At 42.7% G+C, this 27,770-nt stretch overlaps 2 protein-coding genes across 6 annotated transcripts; one reads left to right on the top strand and one right to left on the bottom strand.

The window, feature by feature from the left end:
• The first annotated feature begins 1,024 nt into the window (after positions 1-1,024).
• On the top strand, positions 1,025-7,499 carry thoc6 (THO complex 6). Of its 3 annotated transcripts, none has more exons than XM_062407598.1 (13): positions 1,025-1,132; positions 2,002-2,093; positions 2,170-2,234; positions 2,319-2,422; positions 4,232-4,269; positions 4,613-4,661; positions 4,809-4,880; positions 4,994-5,096; positions 5,182-5,231; positions 6,104-6,166; positions 6,488-6,598; positions 7,104-7,232; positions 7,335-7,499. In XM_062407598.1, exons 1-13 carry the CDS (start codon positions 1,118-1,120, stop codon positions 7,413-7,415), a joined length of 972 nt encoding a protein of 323 aa, XP_062263582.1. In that variant the 5' UTR covers positions 1,025-1,117; the 3' UTR covers positions 7,416-7,499. The 3 variants fall into 3 exon arrangements, with proteins under 3 accessions (XP_062263582.1, XP_062263585.1, XP_062263584.1); XM_062407600.1 differs by having other exon boundaries at positions 1,075-1,215; XM_062407601.1 differs by lacking the exon at positions 6,104-6,166.
• Positions 7,500-7,956: 457 nt separating this feature from the next.
• med15 (mediator complex subunit 15) lies at positions 7,957-26,194 on the bottom strand. Of its 3 annotated transcripts, none has more exons than XM_062407596.1 (18): positions 26,035-26,194; positions 24,005-24,092; positions 23,785-23,836; positions 22,363-22,386; positions 22,084-22,248; positions 21,544-21,869; positions 20,961-21,287; positions 20,330-20,476; positions 18,714-18,854; positions 16,824-16,942; positions 16,621-16,748; positions 16,322-16,456; positions 9,976-10,039; positions 9,831-9,897; positions 9,524-9,681; positions 9,279-9,445; positions 9,086-9,184; positions 7,957-8,387 (listed from the first exon to the last, which is right to left on the bottom strand). In XM_062407596.1, exons 1-18 carry the CDS (start codon positions 26,100-26,102, stop codon positions 8,251-8,253), a joined length of 2,412 nt encoding a protein of 803 aa, XP_062263580.1. In that variant the 5' UTR covers positions 26,103-26,194; the 3' UTR covers positions 7,957-8,250. The 3 variants fall into 3 exon arrangements, with proteins under 3 accessions (XP_062263580.1, XP_062263579.1, XP_062263581.1); XM_062407595.1 differs by having other exon boundaries at positions 21,544-21,872; positions 26,035-26,193; XM_062407597.1 differs by lacking the exon at positions 26,035-26,194 and having other exon boundaries at positions 21,544-21,872; positions 23,781-23,836; positions 24,005-24,039.
• Positions 26,195-27,770: the final 1,576 nt, after the last annotated feature.

Raw genomic sequence — 27,770 nt, 5'->3', positions numbered from 1 at the left:
GCTGCTAGCGGAGCGCACACGGCAGCGCGTCACTGTACGCAGCTGCAGCAGCAGCGCGGCACCGCGCGGCAGAGCGGCAGCGCGGGTTTCCGCGCGTTGCAGAGAATAAACGAGACAGAGGAAGAGGAAGAAAATGATGATGAAAATGATGATGAAGAAGATGATGATGAAGAAGATGATGATGAAGAAAATTAAGAAGATGATTATGATGATGGTGATAATGATGAAAATGATGATGATGATGATGAAAACTAAGAAGATGATTATGATGATGGTGATAATGATGAAAATGATGATGATGATGATGAAAACTAAGAAGATGATTATGATGATGGTGATAATGATGAAAATGATGATGATGATGATGAAAACTAAGAAGATGATTATGATGATGGTGATAATGATGAAAATGATGATGATGATGAAGAAAATTAAGAAGATGATTATGATGATGGTGATAATGATGAAAATGATGATGATGATGATGAAAACTAAGAAGATGATTATGATGATGGTGATAATGATGAAAATGATGATGATGATGATAATGAAGAAGATGATGATGACAATTAAGAAGATGATGATGATGAAAATGAAGAAGATGAATATGATGATGGTGATAATGATGAAAATGATGATGATGATGAAGAAGATGATGGTGATGAGAATGATGATGATGCTGAAGAAGAAGATGATGGTGAAGAATTGTCTTCATGATTATCATTTTGATTCTATATAATAAATAATATTTTATATTAATAATCGTTATTGTTATGATTAATAATAATGATTATTATTATCAATATGCTGCTCACATATATTACATGTATATGTTTATACACATTATATACCACATAATCATTGTAAATTAGGTTTATAACAGTAAATAATATTGTTAAATTTAATATCTCATCAATTAATTATTAATAGTATTATTCATGTTCTTTTCCATTCTATAGTTCCCTTAACTTGCAGTACAGCGCTGCACTACATATCCCAGGGTACTTTGCGTTAGTACAGACGTCATCAGTCCTCGTCTGAATTGGAGCGTTTCCCACTTTGCGCCGCGTCGACCTGTTGTGATATTTGTGCGGGTTTATCGCGACTGAGCAGCAGAATGGATCCAGTGGAGGTGAGCTTCTTCATCCGAGTCCAGCTGCCCAGTGACCGGGCTGCGAAACCAGTGAGCTGCGAAACCAGTGAGCTGCGAAACCAGCAAGATGAAATGTGCTGGTTGGGCGCTTTGTCTTCTTCTTCTTCTTCTTCTTCTTCTTCTTCTTCTTCTTCTCCTTCTTCTCCTTCTTCTCTTTCTTCTCCTTCTTCTCCTCTACGGTCGTTTTCATCGTTCCTCGCACTTCACAGAGAATCTGAGACCAAACTGCTGAATCATCTTTTTTAGGAGAAACTGATTCTGTTCGTGGTTCTGATCAAATCACTTTAGACAGAAGTAGTTGAATATCGAACAGTAACTGATCTTTGGTTTATCGATTAGTTGCAACATCTTAGTTTTTAACCCAAACATTTTAACTTTGTGACAAAACATAAAAAGCCATGATCAATCCTGTAGTGATTATCTGAGATAGCTGCAGATTCATTCTGTTGATCGACTGATCAACTCCTTTGACCATTGATAAGCTCCTGTTATTGGAACGACCAGCAGGTGGTGCTGCAGTTGGTTATATAAATACCTATATTTACATATTGTGTATATGTATGTATATATATATACATACACAGACTTTATAGAGCGGGTCCTCTCTGCGGGGGCAGCCATGATTTCTACAGTAGCCCAGACTGGACAAACTGAACCTTTTGAGTTTCTATGACTTCTGAAGCTATCGCAGGCTCTCTTTCATGTTTGGAGGGGCGGGGGGGAGCGGGGTGAGGAGTGTTCAGCTGCAATATGAAACTTCACCACTAGATGTCACTTCATTCTACACACTGAACCTTTAATGTGGTGTAATGATACGGTTCACAAGAGAAGTGCTGTTTCTGTTCCAGCTCCTCCACATGTCCGTCTTCTCTCAGAGCTTCTCTCCCTGCGGCCGCTTCCTGGCGGCTGGAAACAACTACGGTGAGATCGCCCTCTTCAGGTGAGACTGAGAGTTACACTGGAGCTGAAGCTGCGATGTTGTGTTGATCTGTTAAATAGTTGTTTTGTTGTTTCAGTCTGTCTGCAGCTCTGAGTCCAGACGCCACAGCACTGAGTCAGAAACCGGTTCTGACCTTCACAGGCGAGTCGTCCACTTCCTCGTGTTGTGACGTCAGATGAATTCGGTTGTTTCAGGTTTGACTTTGTTCTCTTGTCGTCTCTTCAGCTCACGAAGGTCCGATCTTCTCTCTTCTCTCCACCGACTGTTTCCTGTTGAGCACCGGAAACGGAGAAATCAGCGCCTGGAGCTGGACTGAACTCATCAAGAAGGTAACTATATATTAATAAATAGATAAATATATATTATTACATATGACGGACAGTTGATCTCTTATCGCCAACTTAGACTGGAGTAGGTTCTCTGAATTTAACTGGAAGTTACCTGATGACCATGAATCCTGCTTCGTGGTTCAGTAGAAAAGCTCCGTCCACGGACCAATCAACTTCTCTGAAACATGACATCACCATGTTCATGGTGTGCTCCCTCCGAACATGGGGCGAAGTGGACCCCTGTCGAGATTACATGTGTAGTCGACGCAACAACGCGTCTAGACGCAAAAATTGCAAACGCTCTAATAAGGTCTGCCGCTCAAGGTGAATTATTTGAACTCGGGAATCAAATCTCCAATCAGCTCTGAGAAGGAATCTCAGCGGCTGAGTCCTGGCTCCGATTGGACCGGTCCCTGCTCGGCCTCAGCGTGGGAACAACATGGAGACGAAGCCACTGAGCGTCACCGACTGTGGACCTCAGAGTGGACCTCAGAGTGGACCTCAGAGTGGACCTCAGTGTGAACCTCAGAGTGGACCTCAGAGTGAACCTCAGAGTGGACCTCAGAGTGGACCTCAGAGTGGACCTCAGAGTGGACCTCAGAGTGGACCTCAGAGTGGACCTCAGTGTGGACCTCAGAGTGGACCTCAGTGTGAACCTCAGAGTGAACCTCAGAGTGGACCTCAGAGTGAACCTCAGAGTGGACCTCAGAGTGGACCTCAGAGTGGACCTCAGAGTGGACCTCAGAGTGGACCTCAGAGTGAACCTCAGAGTGGACCTCAGTGTGAACCTCAGAGTGGACCTCAGAGTGGACCTCAGTGTGGACCTCAGAGTGGACCTCAGAGTGAACCTCAGAGTGAACCTCAGAGTGAACCTCAGAGTGGACCTCAGAGTGGACCTCAGAGTGGACCTCAGAGTGGATCTCAGAGTGAACCTCAGAGTGAACCTCAGAGTGAACCTCAGAGTGAACCTCAGAGTGGACCTCAGAGTGGACCTCAGTGTGGACCTCAGTGTGGACCTCAGAGTGGACCTCAGAGTGGACCTCAGAGTGAACCTCAGAGTGAACCTCAGAGTGAACCTCAGTGTGGATCTCAGAGTGGACCTCAGGGTGGACCTCAGGGTGGACCTCAGAGTGGACCTCAGAGTGGACCTCAGAGTGGACCTCAGAGTGGACCTAGGGAGCAACACACAACAACTCTTCTCTGGTGAATCCACAACACGTCCACCACAGCGTCTGGATCACCTCAGCCAGAACTTCACATGTTACGTGTGATTACCAGGAACACAGATGCCTTTCGGGCGTTAGGTGTGAACTCCACTTTAGAGGATCCCTGGAGCTGCTGTGGATTGTTGGTCTACTTCCTTCTTTACAGTTTGTTTGTGTGTGTTTTTCCTGCAGCTGAGCTTGAAGACTCCAGGGTTCAGCTAAAGGGACGGAAACTGTCGGACACACAATGATAACACATGTAGATGACATGTGACCTTATCTTCAGATCTGCTCTTGTTCATGAACAGTTTAACCTTTAAAACCATCCCAGATGTTTTACCATTAAAACCATCCCAGATGTTTTACCAGCTGCTCTTCCTGCATTCAGCAGCTGGACCTGTTTCTTTTCTTCTGGATGTTTGTTCTGCTCAGACTTTTATTATACAAATCTCCATGTCTGTGATTGGTCATATGCAGTAAACCCCGCCCCCTCAGGTCTCGATTTAACTTGATTTCATTTCAGTGTGTAGAATGTAGTGACATCTAGTGGTGACGAGCCATATTGCAGCTGAACGCCTGTAACTCTGAATGTTTGTTTCCTCAGAACGTCAAACCTCTGTGGACGAAAAGACCCAACTACAAGTGAGACACATTACAGCAGGACACCCGTCTGTCCCTCTGTCTGTTCCTCTAACTGTCTGTCCTTCCAACTGTCTGTCTCTCTCTGTCCCTCTAACTGTCTGTCTCTCTCTGTCTCTCTCTGTCCCTCTAACTGTCTGTCTCTCTCTGTCTCTCTCTGTCTCTCTCTGTCCCTCTAACTGTCTGTCTCTCTCTGTCCCTCTAACTGTCTGTCTCTCTCTGTCAATCTGTCCCTCTAACTGTCTGTCTCTCTCTGTCCCTCTAACTGTCTGTCTCTCTCTGTCTCTCTCTGTCCCTCTAACTGTCTGTCTCTCTCTGTCCCTCTAACTGTCTGTCTCTCTCTCAGGTCCAGTCTTGAGATTCCTGAGATTAACTCGATGACCGTTCAGTCCAGAGTGAGTTCAGACATGTTTGTTTAGTTTGAAAATCTGATCTCAGTTTGTTGTTGAATCATTGTTTTTATTATTATTATTAGTAGTAGTAGTAGGGTCAATATTATATTTAGTTAGTTTAGTTATTATTGATGTGATGATGTGTTTCAGGACAACAGTCTTGTCATCGGTGGAGGAGACAACAACGTCCACATCCTGGACCTGGAACACGGAGTCTTCAAGGTGTGTCTCTTTAATCACATGAAGACAGTCACATGTCAATAATGCCACGTAGAACGTGTTGTCTGTCTTCTGTAGTGTCAAACGTTTCACCTGGAGAACCTCTCTGTCCTCAGTCTGTCCTGCAGGGTCACACGGACTACGTCCACTGTGTGAGTGTGAGAGAGCGGGAGGCGGAGATCCTGTCGGGGAGTGAGGACGGAGCCGTGAGGATCTGGGGTGAGTGATGGGGACGGAGGACGAGTGTCCTGTTGTCAGCAGAAAGCTACAGACTGTTTGAAGAACTGCTGTTTTTGTCCTTCAGACAGCAGGACCGGACAGTGTGTCCACTGCATCGAGGTCTACAAGTACGAGGTGAGAGCGCCGCTGTTCCCTGTCCTCGCTGTCCCGTGTTGACCGTGTTGTCCTTGCTGTCCCGTGTTGACCGTGTTGTCCTCGCTGTCCCGTGTTGACCCTGTTGTCCTCGCTGTCCCGTGTTGACCGTGTTGTCCTCGCTGTCCCGTGTTGACCATGTTGTCCTCGCTGTCCCGTGTTGACCCTGTTGTCCTTGCTGTCCCGTGTTGACCATGTTGTCCTCGCTGTCCCGTGTTGACCATGTTGTCCTCGCTGTCCCGTGTTGACCCTGTTGTCCTCGCTGTCCCGTGTTGACCGTGTTGTCCTCGCTGTCCCGTGTTGACCATGTTGTCCTCGCTGTCCCGTGTTGACCATGTTGTCCTCGCTGTCCCGTGTTGACCGTGTTGTCCTCGCTGTCCCGTGTTGACCGTGTTGTCCTCGCTGTCCCGTGTTGACCCTGTTGTCCTCGCTGTCCCGTGTTGACCCTGTTGTCCTCGCTGTCCCGTGTTGACCATGTTGTCCTCGCTGTCCCGTGTTGACCGTGTTGTCCTCGCTGTCCCGTGTTGACCGTGTTGTCCTCGCTGTCCCGTGTTGACCGTGTCATCCTCGCTGTCCCGTGTTGACCGTGTTGTCCTCGCTGTCCCGTGTTGACCGTGTTGTCCTCGCTGTCCCGTGTTGACCGTGTTGCCCTCGCTGTCCCGTGTTGACCGTGTTGTCCTCGCTGTCCCGTGTTGACCGTGTCATCCTCGCTGTCCCGTGTTGACCGTGTTGTCCTCGCTGTCCCGTGTTGACCGTGTTGTCCTCGCTGTCCCGTGTTGACCGTGTTGCCCTCGCTGTCCCGTGTTGACCGTGTTGTCCTCGCTGTCCCGTGTTGACCGTGTTGTCCTCTGCAGAGCTGTGCGCGGCCTCAGTTCGGGAAGTGGATCAGCTGTTTGACCACCGACTCTGACTGGATGGTAAGAAAACACACGATGTGTTCAAGTCCTCCTGGAAAAATCCAACATTGCAGGTGTAAAGACCTATTTTCACCACAAGAGGCAGATTTTCAGCATCTCTGAAAGTATCGTGTTTTTATCAGAATTACATCGAGACGTCGTCCACGTATGAGGTCACGTGATGTCCTCATACGTGGACATACCTTTTTTTTAAAAACAAAAACAAGGATTCCGAATTTCTGTTGAACTTTCGTTTCATGTCATTTTTAGCTTAAACGAAAGTTTCATCAAACACTTTTGTGTAAACAGATTTTGTGACGTGTTGTCTCCTCCGTCCTGCAGCTGTGTGGCGGAGGTCCGTCTCTGTCTCTGTGGCACCTCCGCTCTCTGTCTCCAACCTCCATCTTCCCTCTGACGGGCTGCCAGCGACAAGCCGCCTTCCACCAGGACATGGTGAGACAACTCGTTTAGGAACTTAAGGACAATACTTGGTCACAGCGCCATCTACTGGCCACAGGAAAAACCCAGCTCAAGACTTATCAGGAAAAAAGAGCTTTACGATGGCGTCTGCTGCGTTTCTCCACGACACAGGAAGTTACTGCTACTTGACTGCACAGTCGATGTGTTGGCTTCACAACACATTCAGTGGGGCAGAATCGTTCTATAGTGCCCCCTACAGGGTTCCTGTGGTCATGAAAAACCTGGAAAAGTCCTGGAAGTCCATCTTCAAAACGTGTGAACCCATTTCCATGTGTCTTCTGTGCGAGGACCAAGATGAAGCTGCTATGAATCATGATGTCATGGACACTGACGTCTCACGCGGATGACATCATTTGTCACTTCTCAGCCCGAGTAGAATCCTGAGGCACAAAGTGTTCACCCTGAAGTTTGATTTAACGTACAGCGTGTGTGTGGTGTGTGTGGTGTGTGTGGTGTGTGTGGTGTGTGTGCGTCGTAGATCCTGGCGGCGGGTGATGGTGCGTTCGTGTCTCACTGTCGGCTGGGGGGGGAAGTCAAAGCTCAGATCCCGTGTTCTCTACAGAGCGTCAACACGCTGCAGCTCAACGCCAACAGCGCCGAGCACCAGGTGAGTCGCTGGTCATGTGATCCTCCATCGGAAATACAGTTCATATTCTAGTCAACACCTGATTAACTGTGTGTGTGTGTGTGTGTGTGTGTGTGTCTGTAGGTGCTGACAGTCGCAGGAAGCAGTGACCACATCGACGTGTTCACCAACCTGTCCTACAAAGCCTTCTCACTCAGCTTCTGAACACACACACACACACACACTCTTTTACAAAATAAAAACATGTCACTGAACCAGACTTTGAATAAAGTGAAGGTTTCTCCTCTTCTTCATCTCCTGTGGTTCAACAGCAGCGACTCTGGGATCAGCGCCACCTGCTGTTAATCCGTCGACAATTTGTTTAGATGAAACTTCAAACTACGACAGGTTCAGATTACTTGTTAACTTAATGTCAAACATTAAATATATGTTCCTGATAAATCAACTCCGATCTTGAGGATAAACTCTGATTTTTTATAACTTCAGTGTTATGAACTGATCTCAGTTCAGCTTCACTCTGCAGCTGGTTGTCTGTGACTCAGCCAATCGGAGACGAGTCAGAGACACTGAGTCTTAACTGGATCCAATCAGCTGCTCTGACGACACGTGAGATTCTGATAAAAAGCATCAACACTGAAGGAAGAAGACTACAACTCCCATCATCCCTCACTGCTTCAACGTAAAGTTCAGTGTTCTGACTGACTGGCCCCCTAGTGGCCGAAGACGACATGTGGTCCACACTGACTCCAATTAATTAAAAAGAAACCTTTTTATTCATGAAACAAAACTAGTTTTATTTTGAAAACCAAAGCAAAAAGAAAAAATACTTTTGATACAAAACTCCAGTTCACAAAGTGACGCGTTGAGGATCCATGACGTGGATCAGGTCCCCTTGGATTCTGAGAAGCGTCTGCACGAGGCACAGATCACATGACACACGGAGTCACAACCACAGTCTGTTTCCTGAAGGCTCAGTCGCTCACAGGAGGATCCAGAAGTTCTGATGTGGCCCTGGGACCCTGGGGGACTGGGCGGGGCCTCAGGCTGCAGACAGACAGGCCTGGCGGACGCTCTGGGCCCAGGTGCTGAGCAGCTCCGTCACCGAGTGCTTGTCCGGCAGCTGCAGCAGCTTGGACGTCATGTTCCTGTGCACCGTCTGCAGGAAGCTGTTCACACCTGAGACACATCACCACAGCCTTTCAGAATAAAATCATTTCATATAGATATATACGTGATCATGGAAAAACACCTTTCATTTATAGCCATATATACATGCTGCTTAAAACAATGAAGGGAACACGTCACAGTGTAAAGTTCAGCTTAGAAGAACCAGTGGTTCTGATCTGGTGCAAATCAAAGTAACACCAGGTGAAATGGAGGCAGAAGCAGGACGAGTTCTTAACGTGGTGTCCACAGACAGCTGCTCTCTGCTCCTCCTCCCTGACTCCTTCTAGTTCTGGGTTCTGCTCCTCCTCACTGATGGTAGCATGAGGAGCTACCTGCTTCTCCATCAGGCAGCACAGATAGTCCAGCTCCTCCAGGAGGACACATCCATACCTGTGGTCACAAGAAGTGTCTCAAGAGCCTGGAGGAGACCCCAGGGGAGCTGGACAGAAGAAGAGCATCAACCCAGCAGCAGGTATCTGCTCCTCTGTGGAGGAGACAGCAGGAGACCCCAGGGGAGCTGTATGGTTTCAGTTTGATACTGGGATGTTCAGTTTGGTTTTGAATCCAGTCCTCAGTGGGTTGATGGTTTCAACGAGTTTATACCTAAATCATTCATCAAGACCTGATTCCTGTGTTCCCTTAGTTTTTTTAAGAAGAGTATTATATCTGTGTTAGATCTATAGAAAGGGAAGTTGGATGAGTCTCACCGTACAGCTCGCCGTCGTCGGCCCAGTGCGGACTCTGCTCGGGGTAATCAGCCGGAACGCTGAGCTGCAGGGGGGGCACGCTGGGCAGGTTTTTATCATCTGACAACACAACAAACATATTAACACAAACTGTCAACATGTGACCCGACACCGCGTCCCGCACGTGGACGGCCTCCTGGCTGATGCGTCTCACCCAGTTTGCAGATGAGGTGCACGGTGCCGTTGTTGCTGCAGAACGAAGGATCCAGGCTGACCAGGAACTTCACGTCGAGGCGCGCCACCTCCCCCTGCAGGATGTTGGGGATGGTCTGCCGCTCCTCGTCCTCGTGTTTCCTTTTCCGAACGCAGACGCTGGGGCCCCTGAGGGACAGAAGAGCAGCCGCTGACACCTGTGCTTCAGTTCAACACGTGGGGCCGTGTGTGCCTGTGGGAACCTACATGATGTGGGGGCCGTGGATGGCGGTCATGGCGGGGGCGAAGGTTCTGTACAGCGAGTGGTTGAAGACTGGCGAGCGGATGTTGGCCATGACGGCGTCCAGCAGCGGCTGACACAGGTATTGCTGCTTGGTGGCCACGGGCGGCGGGGGGGGGGTCGGCTGAAACAACAGGGAGACGGAGTATAATAATAATAACTCAAATAATAAAAATACACACGACTCTCAAAACATATCTGAAAACCCCCCCGATACGCAGCGTAGAAAAAAACGTTAGATACAAAACTAGTGAAAGAGAAAAGACATCTCACCACGGCCATGTCGTTCTTCAGCTTCTCTAAAGCGATTTCACATTTCTGAAGCGTCCTCAGAGGACACCTGCAGGCCAGAGGTCAGAGGTCAGAGGTCAGAGGTCAGAGGTCCGTGTGGTGAGTCATGGGACCTGAGGTTTGTTACCTGGTGTTTGGATCCGTCAGGATGTTTAGCAAACTCTTCATCTTACTCAGGTCCTTCTTTCTGTCTGTGCAACAACACAAAGCATTCATCAACAATAAACAGCTGGTTTCATCAACAATAAACAGCTGGTTTCATCAACAATAAACAGCTGATTTCATCAATAATAAACAGCTGATTTCATCAACAATAAACATCTGGTTTCATCAACAATAAACAGCTGATTTCATCAATAATAAACAGCTGATTTCATCAACAATAAACAGCTGATTTCATCAATAATAAACAGCTGGTTTCATCAACAATAAACAGCTGATTTCATCAATAATAAACAGCTGGTTTCATCAACAATAAACAGCTGGTTTCATCAATAATAAACGGCTGATTTCATCAATAGTAATGAGCTGATTTCATCAATAGTAATGAGCTGATTTCATCAATAATAAACAGCTGGTTTCATCAACAATAAACAGCTGATTTCATCAACAATAAACAGCTGATTTCATCAACAATAAACAGCTGATTTCATCAACAATAAACAGCTGATTTCATCAACAATAAACAGCTGATTTCATCAACAATAAACAGCTGGTTTCATCAACAATAAACAGCTGATTTCGTCAACAATAAACAGCTGATTTCATCAATAATAAACAGCTGGTTTCATCAATAATAATGAGCTGATTTCATCAATAATAAACAGCTGATTTCATCAATAATAAACAGCTGTTTTCATCAATAATAAACAGCTGGTTTCATCAACAATAAACAGCTGGTTTCATCAATAATAAACAGCTGGTTTCATCAATAATAAACAGCTGGTTTCATCAATAATAATGAGCTGATTTCATCAACAATAAACAGCTGGTTTGATCAATAATAAACAGCTGGTTTCATCAATAATAAACAGCTGGTTTCATCAATAATAAACAGCTGGTTTCATCAATAATAAACAGCAGATTTCATCAATAATAAACAGCTGGTTTCATCAACAATAAACATCTGGTTTCATCAATAATAAACAGCTGGTTTCATCAATAATAAACAGCTGGTTTCATCAATAATAAACAGCTGGTTTCATCAATAATAAACAGCTGGTTTCATCAATATTAATGAGCTGATTTCATCAACAATAAACAGCTGGTTTGATCAATAATAAACAGCTGGTTTCATCAATAATAAACAGTTGGTTTCATCAATAATAAACAGCTGGTTTCATCAATAATAAACAGCTGATTTCATCAATAATAAACAGCTGGTTTCATCAATAATAAACAGCTGATTTCGTCAACAATAAACATCTGGGTTCATCAATAATAAACAGCTGGTTTCATCAATAATAAACAGCTGGTTTCATAAATAATAATGAGCTGGTTTCATCAATAATAATGAGCTGATTTCATCAATAATAAACAGCAGATTTCATCAATAATAAACATCTGGGTTCATCAATAATAAACAGCTGGTTTCATCAATAATAAACAGCTGGTTTCATCAATAATAAACAGCTGATTTCATCAACAATAAACAGCAGATTTCATCAATAATAAACATCTGGGTTCATCAATAATAAACAGCTGGTTTCATCAATAATAAACAGCTGGTTTCATCAATAATAAACAGCTGGTTTCATCAATAATAAACAGCTGGTTTCATAAATAATAATGAGCTGATTTCATCAATAATAAACAGCTGGTTTCATCAATAATAAACAGCTGGTTTCATCAATAATAATGAGCTGATTTCATCAACAATAAACAGCTGATTTCATCAATAATAAACATCTGGGTTCATCAATAATAAACAGCTGGTTTCATCAATAATAAACAGCTGGTTTCATCAATAATAATGAGCTGATTTCATCAACAATAAACAGCTGATTTCATCAATAATAAACATCTGGGTTCATCAATAATAAACAGCTGGTTTCATCAATAATAAACAGCTGGTTTCATCAATAATAAACAGCTGGTTTCATCAATAATAATGAGCTGATTTCATCAACAATAAACAGCTGATTTCATCAATAATAAACATCTGGGTTCATCAATAATAAACAGCTGGGTTCATCAATAATAAACAGCTGATTTCATCAATAATAAACAGCTGGTTTCATCAATAATAAACAGTTGGTTTCATCAATAATAAACAGCTGGTTTCATCAATAATAAACAGCTGGTTTCATCAATAATAATGAGCTGATTTCATCAATAATAAACATCTGGTTTCATCAATAATAAACAGCTGGTTTCATCAATAATAATGAGCTGATTTCATCAATAATAAACAGCTGATGTCATCAACAATAAACAGCTGATTTCATCAATAATAAACAGCTGGTTTCATCAATAATAAACAGCTGGTTTCATCAACAATAAACAGCTGATTTCATCAATAATAAACAGCTGATTTCATCAACAGTAAACAGTTGGTTTCATCAATAATAAACAGCTGATTTCATCAATAATAAACAGCTGGTTTCATCAATAATAATGAGCTGATTTCATCAATAATAAACAGCTGGTTTCATCAATAATAAACAGCTGATTTCATCAACAATAAACAGTTGGTTTCATCAATAATAAACAGCTGATTTCATCAATAATAAACAGCTGGTTTCATCAATAATAAACAGCTGGTTTCATCAATAATAAACAGCTGGTTTCATCAATAATAATGAGCTGATTTCATCAATAATAAACAGCTGGTTACATCAATAATAAACAGCTGATTTCATCAATAATAAACAGCTGGTTTCATCAATAATAAACAGCTGATTTCATCAATAATAAACAGCTGGTTTCATCAACAATAAACAGCTGATTTCATCAATAATAAACAGCTGATTTCATCAATAATAAACAGCTGATTTCATCAATAATAAACAGCTGATGTCATTAACAATAAACAGCTGATTTCATCAATAATAAACAGCTGATTTCATCAACAATAAACAGCTGGTTTCATCAATAATAAACAGCTGGTTTCATCAATAATAAACAGCTGGTTTCATCAATAATAAACAGCTGGTTTCATCAATAATAATGAGCTGATTTCATCAATAATAAACATCTGGTTTCATCAATAATAAACAGCTGGTTTCATCAATAATAATGAGCTGATTTCATCAATAATAAACAGCTGATGTCATCAACAATAAACAGCTGATTTCATCAATAATAAACAGCTGGTTTCATCAACAATAAACAGCTAATTTCATCAATAATAAACAGCTGATTTCATCAACAGTAAACAGTTGGTTTCATCAATAATAAACAGCTGGTTTCATCAATAATAATGAGCTGATTTCATCAATAATAAACAGCTGGTTTCATCAATAATAAACAGCTGGTTTCATCAATAATAAACAGCTGGTTTCATCAATAATAAACAGCTGGTTTCATCAATAATAAACAGCTGATTTCATCAATAATAATGAGCTGATTTCATCAACAATAAACAGCTGGTTTCATCAATAATAAACAGCTGGTTTCATCAATAATAAACAGCTGGTTTCATCAATAATAAACAGCTGGTTTCATCAACAATAAACAGTTGGTTTCATCAATAATAAACAGCTGGTTTCATCAATAATAAACAGCTGATTTCATCAATAATAAACAGCTGATTTCATCAATAATAAACAGCTGGTTTCATCAATAATAAACAGCTGGTTTCATCAATAATAAACAGTTGGTTTCATCAATAATAAACAGCTGGTTTCATCAATAATAAACAGCTGGTTTCATCAATAATAAACAGCTGGTTTCATCAACAATAAACAGTTGGTTTCATCAATAATAAACAGCTGGTTTCATCAATAATAAACAGCTGATTTCATCAATAATAAACAGCTGGTTTCATCAATAATAATGAGCTGATTTCATCAATAATAAACATCTGGTTTCATCAATAATAAACAGCTGGTTTCATCAATAATAAACAGCTGGTTACATCAATAATAAACAGCTGGTTTCATCAATAATAAACAGCTGGTTTCATCAATAATAAACAGCTGGTTTCATCAATAATAAACAGCTGGTTTCATCAATAATAAACAGCTGGTTTCATCAATAATAAACAGCTGATTTCATCAATAATAAACAGCTGATTTCATCAATAATAAACAGCTGGTTTCATCAATAATAAACAGCTGGTTTCATCAATAATAAACAGCTGGTTTCATCAATAATAAACAGCTGGTTTCATCAATAATAAACAGCTGGTTTCATCAATAATAAACAGCTGGTTTCATCAATAATAAACAGCTGATTTCATCAACAATAAACAGCTGATTTCATCAACAATAAACAGCTGATTTCATCAATAATAAACAGCTGGTTTCATCAATAATAAACAGCTGGTTTCATCAATAATAAACAGCTGGTTTCATCAACAATAAACAGTTGGTTTCATCAATAATAAACAGCTGGTTTCATCAATAATAAACAGCTGGTTTCATCAATAATAAACAGCTGGTTTCATCAATAATAAACAGCTGGTTTCATCAACAATAAACAGCTGGTTTCATCAATAATAAACAGCTGGTTTCATCAACAATAAACAGCTGATTTCATCAATAATAAACAGCTGGTTTCATCAATAATAAACAGCTGGTTACATCAATAATAAACAGCTGATTTCATCAATAATAAACAGCTGGTTTCATCAATAATAAACAGCTGATTTCATCAATAATAATGAGCTGATTTCATCAACAATAAACAGCTGATTTCATCAACAATAAACAGTTGGTTTCATCAATAATAAACAGCTGGTTTCATCAATAATAAACAGCTGGTTTCATCAATAATAAACAGCTGATTTCATCAATAATAATGAGCTGATTTCATCAATAATAAACAGCTGGTTACATCAATAATAAACAGCTGATTTCATCAATAATAATGAGCTGATTTCATCAATAATAAACAGCTGATGTCATCAATAATAAACAGCTGGTTTCATCAATAATAATGAGCTGATTTCATCAATAATAAACAGCTGATGTCATCAACAATAAACAGCTGATTTCATCAATAATAAACAGCTGGTTTCATCAATAATAAACAGCTGGTTTCATCAACAATAAACAGCTGATTTCATCAATAATAAACAGCTGATTTCATCAACAGTAAACAGTTGGTTTCATCAATAATAAACAGCTGATTTCATCAATAATAAACAGCTGGTTTCATCAATAATAAACAGCTGATTTCATCAATAATAATGAGCTGATTTCATCAATAATAAACAGCTGGTTTCATCAACAATAAACAGCTGGTTTCATCAACAATAAACAGCTGATTTCATCAATAATAAACAGCTGGTTTCATCAATAATAAACAGCTGATTTCATCAATAATAATGAGCTGATTTCATCAATAATAAACAGCTGGTTTCATCAATAATAAACAGCTGGTTTCATCAATAATAAACAGCTGGTTTCATCAATAATAAACAGTTGGTTTCATCAATAATAAACAGCTGGTTTCATCAATAATAAACAGCTGGTTTCATCAATAATAAACAGCTGGTTTCATCAACAATAAACAGTTGGTTTCATCAATAATAAACAGCTGGTTTCATCAATAATAAACAGCTGATTTCATCAATAATAAACAGCTGGTTTCATCAATAATAATGAGCTGATTTCATCAATAATAAACATCTGGTTTCATCAATAATAAACAGCTGGTTTCATCAATAATAAACAGCTGGTTACATCAATAATAAACAGCTGGTTTCATCAATAATAATGAGCTGATTTCATCAATAATAAACAGCTGATGTCATCAACAATAAACAGCTGATTTCATCAATAATAAACAGCTGGTTTCATCAATAATAAACAGCTGGTTTCATCAACAATAAACAGCTAATTTCATCAATAATAAACAGCTGATTTCATCAACAGTAAACAGTTGGTTTCATCAATAATAAACAGCTGATTTCATCAATAATAAACAGCTGGTTTCATCAATAATAATGAGCTGATTTCATCAATAATAAACAGCTGGTTTCATCAATAATAAACAGCTGGTTTCATCAATAATAAACAGCTGGTTTCATCAATAATAAACAGCTGGTTTCATCAATAATAAACAGCTGGTTTCATCAATAATAAACAGCTGGTTTCATCAACAATAAACAGTTGGTTTCATCAATAATAAACAGCTGGTTTCATCAATAATAAACAGCTGGTTTCATCAATAATAAACAGTTGGTTTCATCAATAATAAACAGCTGGTTTCATCAATAATAAACAGCTGGTTTCATCAATAATAAACAGCTGGTTTCATCAATAATAAACAGCTAGTTTCAGTCAAGCGGCCGATCGAGCGCTCACCTTCGTTCTTGTCGATCTTGTTGATCATCCTGCGAAGAGGCTCGATGTACTTGGACAGTTGTTTGAGTTTCTCCATGTACTGCTGGTCCTCCAGGGACGAGGCCCCCGCAGGACTCATCACTGAGCTGGGGTTACCTGAGGACATGGGAGGGGACGGATGAGAGGACATGGAAGGGACGGGACGGTGAGAGGACAAGGGAGAGGTCGGACGAAATTCAGGAAATGTTTTTCAATTTCATTAGCATGGCGAGATACTTTGTTAGCCTAAGCTGTGAGTGTGTGTGAGTGTGTGTGTGTACCTGGAGTATTGAGTGGTCCAGGGGACGGGACTCCGTAGTTCTGGGGGGTGCGGGCGTTGGCAGGGCTCTGTGCGGGCTGGGGGGAGGGGCTTGGCTGGAAGCCGCCTGGTGACGGCGTGGGCCCGGAGCTGAGAAGAGGCAGAAATGTTTTAACTTTCAGATTCTGTGTTTGTACCTGAACTCGTCTCGACTCCTGTCGTCACCTGACTGAGTTGGGCTGTGAGGAGGGGGGCTGTGGTGACGGCTGAGGGGGGGGGGGCATCGACTGCGGTGTCTGGACCTGAACAGGTGACGGTGATGACATCACTGAATGCTGCTGGACCTGGAGAGAGATGAGCCTTCATCATAAACAGTCACTGATCACCTGTACACAGGGTCCCTGCAGGTTTCAACCAGGTCCATTAAAGACCTGTTAAGATCCATTTCACGGCCTTACTGGCAAAAAAGTATGAAGGCAAATTACTATGAAAGAAGAAACAAGTCCCAGAATTACTTACAAAGTAAATGTACAACAACAATGACTGAACACAACAGTGTGTGTGTAGACCTGGTTGAGAAGGACTACAGGCGACCGCTAGCTGCCCGTCACTGAGGCAAAGACTCTGAACCTACAGCAGGTGGAAAATCCAGAATACTAACAAATAGAATCAGAGACAACTGAGCCTTCTAGTCAATAAGGATTTGCTTTTGTTTGTCAAACATTTACCAAGTATGAGTTCAATAAACGATTCTTTCAGCCTAGAGGAAAAAGGATGTTCCAAAGAAATGATCAGAGAAGGAAATTAAACACCCCCCCCAACACTACATGAACCTCTCTCTCCTCAGCCCTGCTGCCGAGGCCACAGTCTCCTTTTCAATTGTCTCCAGCTCAGCCAACTCCTCCTGGCAGCCCCTCCTCAGAATGTTTAACTTGGAGATGACCTCGGCCTCTTGTTGTTTGTTGTTGGCTTCTCACGTCTCTTGTGTTTCTCTGACTGGGCATTTGATTCTAAAGCTTTCCCCCCCGATGTTCCTAGTTTACTGTTTTCTTGCTGAAGGTGCAGCGGCCTTCCAGAACATTCCCCCCCACTGGTTGTAACCATGCACTAAACCTGCTTCTATTCAACCAGGCTTTGTGGAACCTGCACTTCCACATTAAGTTACACACAAGACGTGGACACACATGTAGAGTTTCCGTCTCTTTTAGCTTGATGCTGTTTGCTCCGTGCGTTTTCAGTTGCTAGACTCTTTGAATAAAGGCTGTCTATGAGCGGGGGTGCACTCAATGCACAGAGAGTGGAGTGTGGCGCAGCAGTAATCAAGTGTGTAGCGTGAGACAGGGTTATCAGTTCTTTATTAGTTAACTTGCACTGCTGAGGCTGCACAGTCATTATCTATCTGGGTTCCTCGCTAACAGATACATAAGATTAGCATGTATATTGTTAATATGGAGGTGTGTAGTCTGCAGACACGTCTCTTTCCTTTTATAGAGCCACACGTATTCCCTCCCATATCCTGCCCTGCTGTTCCTAAGCACATGTTGTACTGTGCTGTTTCCAAATGAAGAACATCAACAGAGAGAAGTCGTCTGAGCCGAGTTTCAGCAGACACACCTGGAGCGGAGCTGGAAATCAGAACCGGCTCAAAGAAGAAGTTCCTCATGTACAGTCCTTACATCATCCTCACCAACACACTGGTGTTCTCCGATAAGTTCTCACCGGGGGCTGCAAAGTTATGATGGTTCCATGCTGATTTATTTCCATACCAATTTTTTTGGGACTGATTACCGTACTGCTGACTCTGCAGCGCGGACATTTCCTCAAGCACATTTACTAGAGAGCAAGTTATCGCGAAGTTACATCCTAATCTAAAACATTTGTAAGACCTAGTAAAAGACTTTTTTAGGCCTAAAATTCAGATAATAAAATCTTAGACTTTTTAGTCCGATGGGATTCCTGGTATATGCAGGCGCTGAATGTGCTGCGCATGGAATTTCATTTGACGCAGTTTTTGATGTCTTTTGCGATACGTCTACGGTTCCCGTGATATCGCGATGATGATATATGGTGCAGGTGAGTCTTCATATAGTCATTTGTCAAATTCTGAATAAATACCTGTGACATCTGCTGACTTCCTGCTGCGGCTGCGGCTGCGGCTGCAGCCGCAGCCGCAGCCGCAGCATTGGGAGGAGGGATGGAGGGGTTGAGGGGGGCTCTCGGTAACCGGTTTTGAATCGGAATCCCAGGACGAACCAACTTGAGGAGAAGAGACACAGCAGAGAGACAACAGGTGAGGAGACACAGATGTTTGGGAGGAGGAGGTCTTATAAAACCATGAGCAACACTACGTTATGTCTGAAGACAGTTATGACTGACACCAACGTTCTGTCTGTGGTGTCAGGATGAGAGGAACGTCTACATTCTCAGAAAGACAAGAAGTCTCCTGACGTTTCTGATCCGAGTCTGAAGCTTCTTGGGTTTGTTGTTTCCTTGGATCTGTTAGGTCTGGTTTCACTTTGTAATTTAGAGTCTAAAGAATTCAGTCTGACAAACGTACGCCCTGTCGTCCTCACCTACGTGGGAGGAGTCTACCTACACTTGACTCTGATTGGTTTGTAGACGTCCCTGACGTGGGCGTGTTTTCAGTTGGGGGGGGGGGGGGGGGGAGTAGTCTTTCTGTTTCATGTGGTATTTGGGTAATGATTAATAGAAGAACAAACAAGATGTGTAGAAGTAGGAACAAATGGGTTCCTGTGAGTGTCAAGGTGATGCTCAGGGAACTGATCTAATGGCTTCCTCTTCTACAGTGTCACTTCACAAAGGGTTCACAGGGCGGGGTTTGTGTGTTGTGAACGTAGATAGAGGATCGCTGAGACAGAAGTCCCACGCCAGGGGTCTGGGACAGAGATGGAGACAGGAGGCCTGGCCACCCTCATCATACATCAGAGAGGCTGATTGAGAACCTTTATCTTCAGGAGGAGCTTGCAATGTATAAAAGTGTTGTGTCTCCTCTATGTCTTTGCTTATTGTATAATACCTTTTCCATGATTTGTACCTTGGGTCAATCTGCAGATGTGAATTAAACTTACAGAAAGATAATTGTATAAGTCTGTCCTCAGGGTTAGGACGTTACGATGTCTTCTATTCTTTAATTCTGTCTCTCCTTTCTGTGATTGGTCCAGAAGGTCAAACCATCCAAAAGAGTGTTTTCACTCTGGAACAGAATCTGGTTCAGTTTGATCCAGACCCAGAACTCCTCTTCTGCTCTGAGGAACCTGTCACACCTGATGTTCAGGTTCGGACTGAACTGAAGAGTCTGAAGCTCTGGAAACAACAAGGTGTGAACGAGTCCTGGAACCCCCTCTCCCCCTCCCCATCTCTTATAATACTAAAATGATTTATTGTACTAGCTATAACTGTGGCTCATCAATTCTTCTCAATTCTTTCATTCCCTCTTTGTGTCAGAAGTTCTGCCGTCGTTCATCAAACATCTGTGCAGAAGACTTTTTCTTCAGAGGTTGTGTTTTAATATGTGAATGATTTCCTTTTTCAAACTGTCGGCTGCTTTCATAGTGGACGACATGACCGGTCATCGCTACTGCTCGAAACTGGTTTTTGTTACTGCTAAAATATTTTAGAAAGGTATTCAGAGAAATGCAGCAACCACAAAATGTACAGGTGTTTGTATTCGACAGAGAAACGTAAAGCACCAGAGTGCGTTGGCAGCTCACCTGTCCAGGTCCGCCGCCACCGCCGGCAGCAGCAGCGGCTGCAGCAGCGGCTGCGTTGAGCTGCGCCTGCGCTGCTGCCTGCTGGGCTTGCTGCGCCGCCTGCTGAGCATGCTGGACCTGCTGCTGCTGCTGCAAGGCTGCACGAGCCTGCTTCGACACACACAAAGCGAGGCATGCAAGCAGAGGATGCATGAGCAACACTACGTTATGTCTGAAGACAGTTATGATTGAGGGAAACACAGATTCTTCTACTTTCATCAAGAACTGACCTGAAATCTGCTGAGCTCTCACTGTGTGTAACTGATTTCTGTGAAATTAGGCCCGGGTTAATTTAGCACCATAAGCCTCAGAGACTGAATGAAGGTAACCGACCTCAGAAACACTGATTTTGAGAAGAGTAAAGTAATTTCAACTGGACTGAAGCAGTGGGAACATTAGAGTCGTCAGCAGAGAAACACACAAGTGAGCGAAGCGGTCAGGAGGAAGAAGGAGGATTTTTTGAGTTTGTCTCTGCTTTTGCAATTAACACTGAGAGGGTCTAATGATGGTATCATTTACTGATGTCTAAGCAAAGCAGAGTTAGTATTTCAGCATCTGATCTGCCAATGTGCAGACCCATACTCAGCCTCACCTGGAAGGCCTGGATCTTGAGCTGGTGCTGCTGCTGTTGCTGACTCAGCGAGTTGTTTGGAACATGCTGAGCAGACGTCATCTGTCCGGGCAGAGACTGAGGCACCATGCCAGGCTGCTGCTGCTGCTGCTGCTGCTGCTGCTGCGAGTGTGGAGGTATCTGACCTGGCTGAGGCTGCCCCTGAGCCTGCTGCTGCTGCTGCTGCTGCTGCTGCTGCTGCTGATGAACCATTTGCTGAATGGACTGAGCTTGAGCCTGCGCCTGAGCCTGAGCATGTTGCTGCTGGAGCTGCAGCATCTGCTGCTGCTGAATCCTCGTCTGATGCATCTTCAGGCACAGGAAGCAAACATGGGGGTGAAAGTTGATGGGTGAAAAGTACACTGACATTGGAAATCAATTGAGACATTTTATCACAGAGTTCTAGAGAGAAAAACATTGGAATCTGTTGATTCCAGAGAATATGGTTTTCTGTCACGGACAATAAATCCACCTTAGGCTTTGTAGTTTCTTGGCCAGAGGAGCTCGAGCAAAAACGAGCAGCAGTGGTTAAAAGCAGTGAAACGGCTGAATAGAAATAAAATACCTGGTTCTGCTGCTGCTGATTCTGGGCCTGCTGCTGATTCTGGTGCTGCTGTTGGAGTTGCTGGTTCTGGTGGTGCTGCTGCTGCTGCTGCAGCTGCTGCTGCTGCTGCTGCTGCTGCTGCTGCTGCTGCTGCTGCACCCTCAGCTGCTGCTGTACCTGAAACTGCTGCTGGATGGCAGCGTTCTGCTGCTGCTGCTGCTGCTGCTGCTGCTGCTGCATGGCATTCTGCTGCTGCTGCTGCTGGAACTGCTGGAACTGGATGGACTGTTGCTGCTGCTGCTGCTGCGTCTGCACCATCTGCTGCATCGGCATTTGGCCTGGACCCCCTACTGCAGAGTGAGAGAAAGAGATGAGGAGATGACCCGGCCTACGACTTAGAACCGGTCTGAGGAGCTGTGGAGTCTCAACACACTCAATGTAGTAAAGCTGAGACTAAAAGTAAGACCAGGTTGGACATCAAAATATGCAGCTCAGCCGCAGCCATCGCTCTGAAGATGTGAATTCACAGTCAACACACACCACATGAGGAAACACACTCACTGGATTGTGGGTTTCCAGCCACCCCTGCCATTGCATGCTGACCTATCTGCATCGGCCCCATGGCCCCAATGCCACCCACTGGAGGGCCGGTGGGGCGAGGCCCCATACCAATGGTGCCCGGAACCCCCCCAACCCCAGTCAGGTTAGTCAGGGAATTCATGGGATCTGGCAAAAGGGTAGAAAACAGATAATATTATGCAGCTCCAACATGCACAGCAGAAGTGTGGTAGTGAGAGGTCCAGCAGAGGACAGAACAGACCAACAACTAAATGCACTTACCTGAACTTCCAAGAGTCTTCTTGTCTGTAAAGAAGACATGAGTAATTAGTATCTACCCCACTGGTTAAAGGCGTCCTCATTTCTGGATGGATCCCGCTTCACGTCTAATTACACGTATTTGTTCTGCGACCCAGCGGTTGGGTTCTAGTCTGTTTTCATAAGGTTGATAGTAGAATAGTCCGATCCGGGGCGTGTCCCTGTTAGCGCCTGATTAACATGGGTCTGGGGTCAGTGACCACTTATGATGGGATTTCTCTTCCCCGCTCTATAAGCAAATTAACACCACAAGGGTAAATCCTACTAAATGTTTTCAGCAGACTCCTGTATCAGCTTGTGTCTGTGTCACATGTTCCTCTGTCAGCAGCTGCAGGAGTGATGCTGTGTTACAACTGAACGAAATGAGCAGGACACCTTCTCATGTTAGCTCTGTGCTGCTGGGCTGTGACATGCTCTCAGGTCAGGGCTCAGAGGAGAGGAGGGGATACAACCCCATCCTCCACCTTCACGTCTGTCACGTGTTGGAAACATGTCCACCCGCTAACGGGGAAGATTTCACACATTGTCCTGCTGGTTCCTCACATGGACTCACTCTGACATGTTACACACATGTTACCAGGAGGCTTCAGGAGAAGATCCAGAACATGTCCAGAGACAATGACTCAGACATTTGTTCTCACAGACAGAACCTGCAGAACATGTGAGGAACATGTCTGGAGCATGTCAGGAACATGTGAGGACCATGTTAGGAACATGTGAGGACCATATTAGAAACACGTGAGGACCATGTTAGGAACATGTGAGGACCATGTTTGGAACATGTGAGGACCATGTGAGGACCATGTCAGGAACATGTGAGGAACGCGTTAGGAACATGTAAGGAACACGTAAGGAACATGTAAGGAACACGTCAGGAACATGTGAGGAACACGTCATGAACATGTGAGGAACACGCCAGGAACATCTGAGGAACACGTCAGGAACATTTGAAGAACACGTCAGGAACATGTCAGGAACATTTGAGGAATGCCTCAGGAACATTTGAGGAACACGTCAGGAACATGTGAGGAACGTGTCGGGAACATGTGAAGAACGTGTCAGACTAAAGTTCAGGTCTGAAAACAGCAATAACACATCTCTTGTTCACGATAAAATGTTGAAGGATGAGGTTAAGTCCTTGCTGCGTATTCCATTAAATTTGGTGATTTTACGTGTTTCAGACTGGGTTCTGTTTCAGTTCATCTAGAACCGGTAGGATTTATTATAAGATCCGATTTTTAGGACAACTTGTAGTTGTGGTTTCGCACTTTTCAGATTATCATTTGAGTTTTCAGACTGAATTATAAGGTGAAGAATGAACGGTCAGTCCACACATGTATATGACCATAGATGATGATGCTTGTGGACCTCAGGTCAAATACCTACGGATGTCTCTGAAGTGTATGATCAGCCTCGCCACCAGAGACAAATACTCCTCCTGAAATAGAGCAACACACATTTACACCTTCAGAAAAAAGATATCGAGAATCATTCAGATATCTTATGAGCCCACTGAAGTCCAAATGGATCAGACCTGAATGTAAAACCTTGTTCAGATGCATAAGACGGATTTATATTGTACACTGTATAAACTGTTATTACTCACTCTGGATTTGGCTTTGACATAAACGTGGTTCTCCATGTCGTTGCTGGACTTGGTGTGTGCAGTTCCTGCTTTCCTCATGGCCTCCTCTCTGCAAGGAGCCAGAGACATGTGACCCAGGAGCCGGAGGCAGTATATACAGATTCTATATAAAGATGATCACTGACTGTATATAAAGATCATCACCGACTGTATATAAAGATGATCAGTGACTGTATTTAAAGAGCATCACTGACTGTGTATAAAGATGATCAGTGACTTTATATAAAGATCATCACTGACTGTATATAAAGATGATCACTGACTGTATATAAAGATGATCACTGACAGTATATAAAGATCATCACTGACTGTATATAAAGAGGATCAGTGACTGTATATAAAGAGGATCAGTGACTGTATATAAAGAGGATCAGTGACTGTATATAAAGAGGATCAGTGACTGTATATAAAGATGATCAGTGACTGTATATAAAGATGATCAGTGACTGTATTTAAAGAGCATCACTGACTGTATATAAAGATGATCACTGACTGTATATAAAGAGGATCACTGACTGTATATAAAGATGATCACTGACTGTATATAAAGATGATCACTGACTGTATATAAAGATGATCACTGACTGTATATAAAGATCATCACCGACTGTATATAAAGAGGATCACCGACTGTATATAAAGAGGATCACTGACTGTATATAAAGATCATCACTGACTGTATATAAAGATGATCACTGACTGTATATAAAGATCATCACTGACTGTATATAAGGAGGATCACTGACTGTATATAAAGATGATCACTGACTGTATATAAAGATGATCAGTGACTGTATATAAAGAGGATCACTGACTGTATATAAAGATGATCACTGACTGCATATAAAGATCATCACTGACTGTATATAAAGATCATCACTGACTGTATATAAAGATCATCACTGACTGTATATAAAGATGATCAGTGACTGTATATAAAGAGGATCAGTGACTGTATATAAAGATGATCACTGACTGTATATAAAGAGGATCACTGACTGTATATAAAGATCATCACTGACTGTATATAAAGATCATCACTGACTGTATATAAAGATCATCACTGACTGTATATAAAGATGATCAGTGAATGTATATAAAGATGATCACTGACTGTATATAAAGAGGATCACTGACTGTATATAAAGATGATCACTGACTGTATATAAAGATCATCACTGACTGTATATAAAGATCATCACCGACTGTATATAAAGAGGATCACTGACTGTATATAAAGAGGATCACTGACTGTATATAAAGATGATCACTGACTGCATATAAAGATCATCACTGACTGTATATAAAGATCATCACTGACTGTATATAAAGATGATCAGTGACTGTATATAAAGAGGATCACTGACTGTATATAAAGAGGATCACTGACTGTATATAAAGATGATCACTGACTGTATATAAAGATGATCACTGACTGTATATAAAGATCATCACTGACTGTATATAAAGATGATCAGTGACTGTATATATAGATGATCACTGACTGTATATAAAGATGATCAGTGACTGTATATAAAGAGGATCAGTGACTGTATATAAAGAGGATCAGTGACTGTATATAAATATGAACAGTGACATATAAAGATTATATAAACAGATGCTCCGGAAGTTACTATAAGAAAAGTTCTCCACAAACAATGCAGCTATGAGGTACCTTGTTGGGTTTAGAATGAATGTGAATCATTAAATAACTATGTAAACAACTGTAAATGATGCTGTTACTAATGTAGCTTTATCAATAGGATGAACTCCTTTTTCGTAATAATATAATATGTTATAATACTGTGTTGCACATGTGTTAATAACACTGAATATAACGCGCAGAGTTGATCTGAGGATTTCCTCAACTCGTTCTAAACAACCTAGGTTCGACGCTTTGACGTGACGCTGTATGCAGCCGTGCTAATGTTAGCTTAGCCGCCGCTGTTAGCCGCAGCTAAGCTAACGGAAGAAGAAGCAGAAAACCTCACATCTGAGCCACAACTTTCTGTCTGAACTGCGGACTCCTCCAGTCACTGTCCGGCCCCGTCACCTCCATCTTCTGTCTTCTTTCTTCTACTCAGACCTGCGGACTCCGGGCTTCCTTCCGCTCTCGGTAAGATGGCGGCTGATAGCGCCGCCTGGAGGACGCCTGCTTCCGTCTTCTTCTTCTTCTTTTAGGTTTTATTGGCGGCGGGCAAACAAAGACTTGGCCTAGTACCGCCACCAGCTGGTGTGGAGTGTATCTCTTATAGTTATATTCTCTATTGAGTAGAGAATATAATCATATAGTTTTTATATAATATATAAATATATATATGTATTTAAAAAAACAGTATTTTTACTCTATTCTATTGAGTAGTAAAACTAAACAAAATGTATTATCTAAATTATATTAGTTTTTTGAGAAAATCAAATAGTACGCCTGCTTCCTGTACCATCAGAGGAATAAGACCCGCCCTCACCCACCTTCTTATTCCTCTTTTTAATTCTTCTTTCTATTGTTATTATTTTTAGTTATCTTCTTTTTAAATTCTGCTTCCTCTTTGTGAATGTGTTTAGGACCACAACTGTACCGGAGTGTGAAACATCAGGTCAGTGGATATTATGTTGGGTCATGATCAGCTGATCAGTCGATCAATCGATGGAGTTTAATTATTCTTCGTTGACTGTTTGTTTACATCGCCACTCCGGCTCCTCATGGCCTATTTCTGGCGGACAAATCCTCCAGTCAGTGACGGGTTATTCAAGTGGTCATACTTTCGGATCTCTTCTGCCAAACGCTCTTCTATTTGGTCCATATTCGTTCTTCGGAAAGGATGTAGTTAGCAACCATCTCATAGCCTTGCTGGCTGCGTAAGGCTCGCGAAGCTTTGCCGTATAGTTTGAAAAATTGGGTGACGTACGTAAGCACGTAAGAAGAGATAGATAAGCACGTAGGGGGCCTGGAAGGGCTCTTGCGCTTGCGGGCCCGTGAAAACGCAGAAGCATGCGCCGGCCTTTACTTTTCACCTTTTTTAAATGTCACATTTCCTGTGGGAGTTGGCAGAGGAAGCGGTGCCGCGCGGGTCGTGGACGACTCAAGGCATCGTGACTTTATTTTCAACACGCAGAAGTGTAGCGCGTCCGGACTCATGCGGGACATCACGTGGACAGACACCGTGATTCCTCCGGTTTCTGGGAACCAGGTGACAGCGACTCCTGTGTGTGTGTGTGTCCCTCACCTGTCGCTCACCTGTCCCAACTGTCCTTCACCTGTCTCTCACCTCTTTCACCTGTGTCTCACCTGTCCTAAACTTGTTTCTCACCTGTCCCTGACCTGTCTCTCACCTGTCTTTCACCTGTCTTTCACCTGTCTCTCAACGGGAGTTGGAAGAAGTCCGGTGAGTAGGAGGGAGAAGAGGAAGAGACGCTCCTGCGTGTCATGTGTCCCATGACCTTAAAGACATCATACGAACTGTCACATACATGTCGATATGTTTAACTGGCGAATACCAGACATCAAATCTACCAGTGAGGATCTTTTGGTTCGGACAGTTATCGAGCTCTGGGTTAAACTGACACGAGACAAGACCTCATCAAGTTCCTGCTCCTCTGTGCAGTGTGTGGTCTGTCGAGTGTATTATGTTGTAAAGACGTGTGTGTGTGTGTGTGTGTGTGTATATTTATATATATACATATATGTAAGAGTGCTGTCCTCCTCGTACGACGTGATTTAGGCTTTAAA

This window comes from Platichthys flesus, chromosome 16 (assembly GCF_949316205.1).
Source record: "Platichthys flesus chromosome 16, fPlaFle2.1, whole genome shotgun sequence".
NCBI lineage: Eukaryota > Metazoa > Chordata > Actinopteri > Pleuronectiformes > Pleuronectidae > Platichthys > Platichthys flesus.
The sequence above is the reverse complement of the archived record's forward strand: the minus strand, read 5'-3'. Positions and strand labels throughout refer to the sequence as shown.

What these genes read in the sequence shown, in the direction of transcription:
- med15 (XM_062407595.1), bottom strand. Translation starts at nt 26,102, where the DNA reads ATGGAGGTGACGGGGCCGGACAGTGACTGGAGGAGTCCGCAGTTCAGA. An exon ending in TCAAGATCCAGGCCTTCCAG is followed by an intron (nt 20,477 to 20,960) that starts GTGAGGCTGAGT and finishes GTGTCGAAGCAG; the next exon opens with GCTCGTGCAGCCTTGCAGCA. An exon ending in GCACCTCATCTGCAAACTGG is followed by an intron (nt 9,185 to 9,278) that starts GTGAGACGCATC and finishes TTGTGTTGTCAG; the next exon opens with ATGATAAAAACCTGCCCAGC.
- thoc6 (XM_062407598.1), top strand. An exon ending in GGACTGAACTCATCAAGAAG is followed by an intron (nt 2,423 to 4,231) that starts GTAACTATATAT and finishes TTGTTTCCTCAG; the next exon opens with AACGTCAAACCTCTGTGGAC. An exon ending in CCACCGACTCTGACTGGATG is followed by an intron (nt 6,167 to 6,487) that starts GTAAGAAAACAC and finishes TCCGTCCTGCAG; the next exon opens with CTGTGTGGCGGAGGTCCGTC.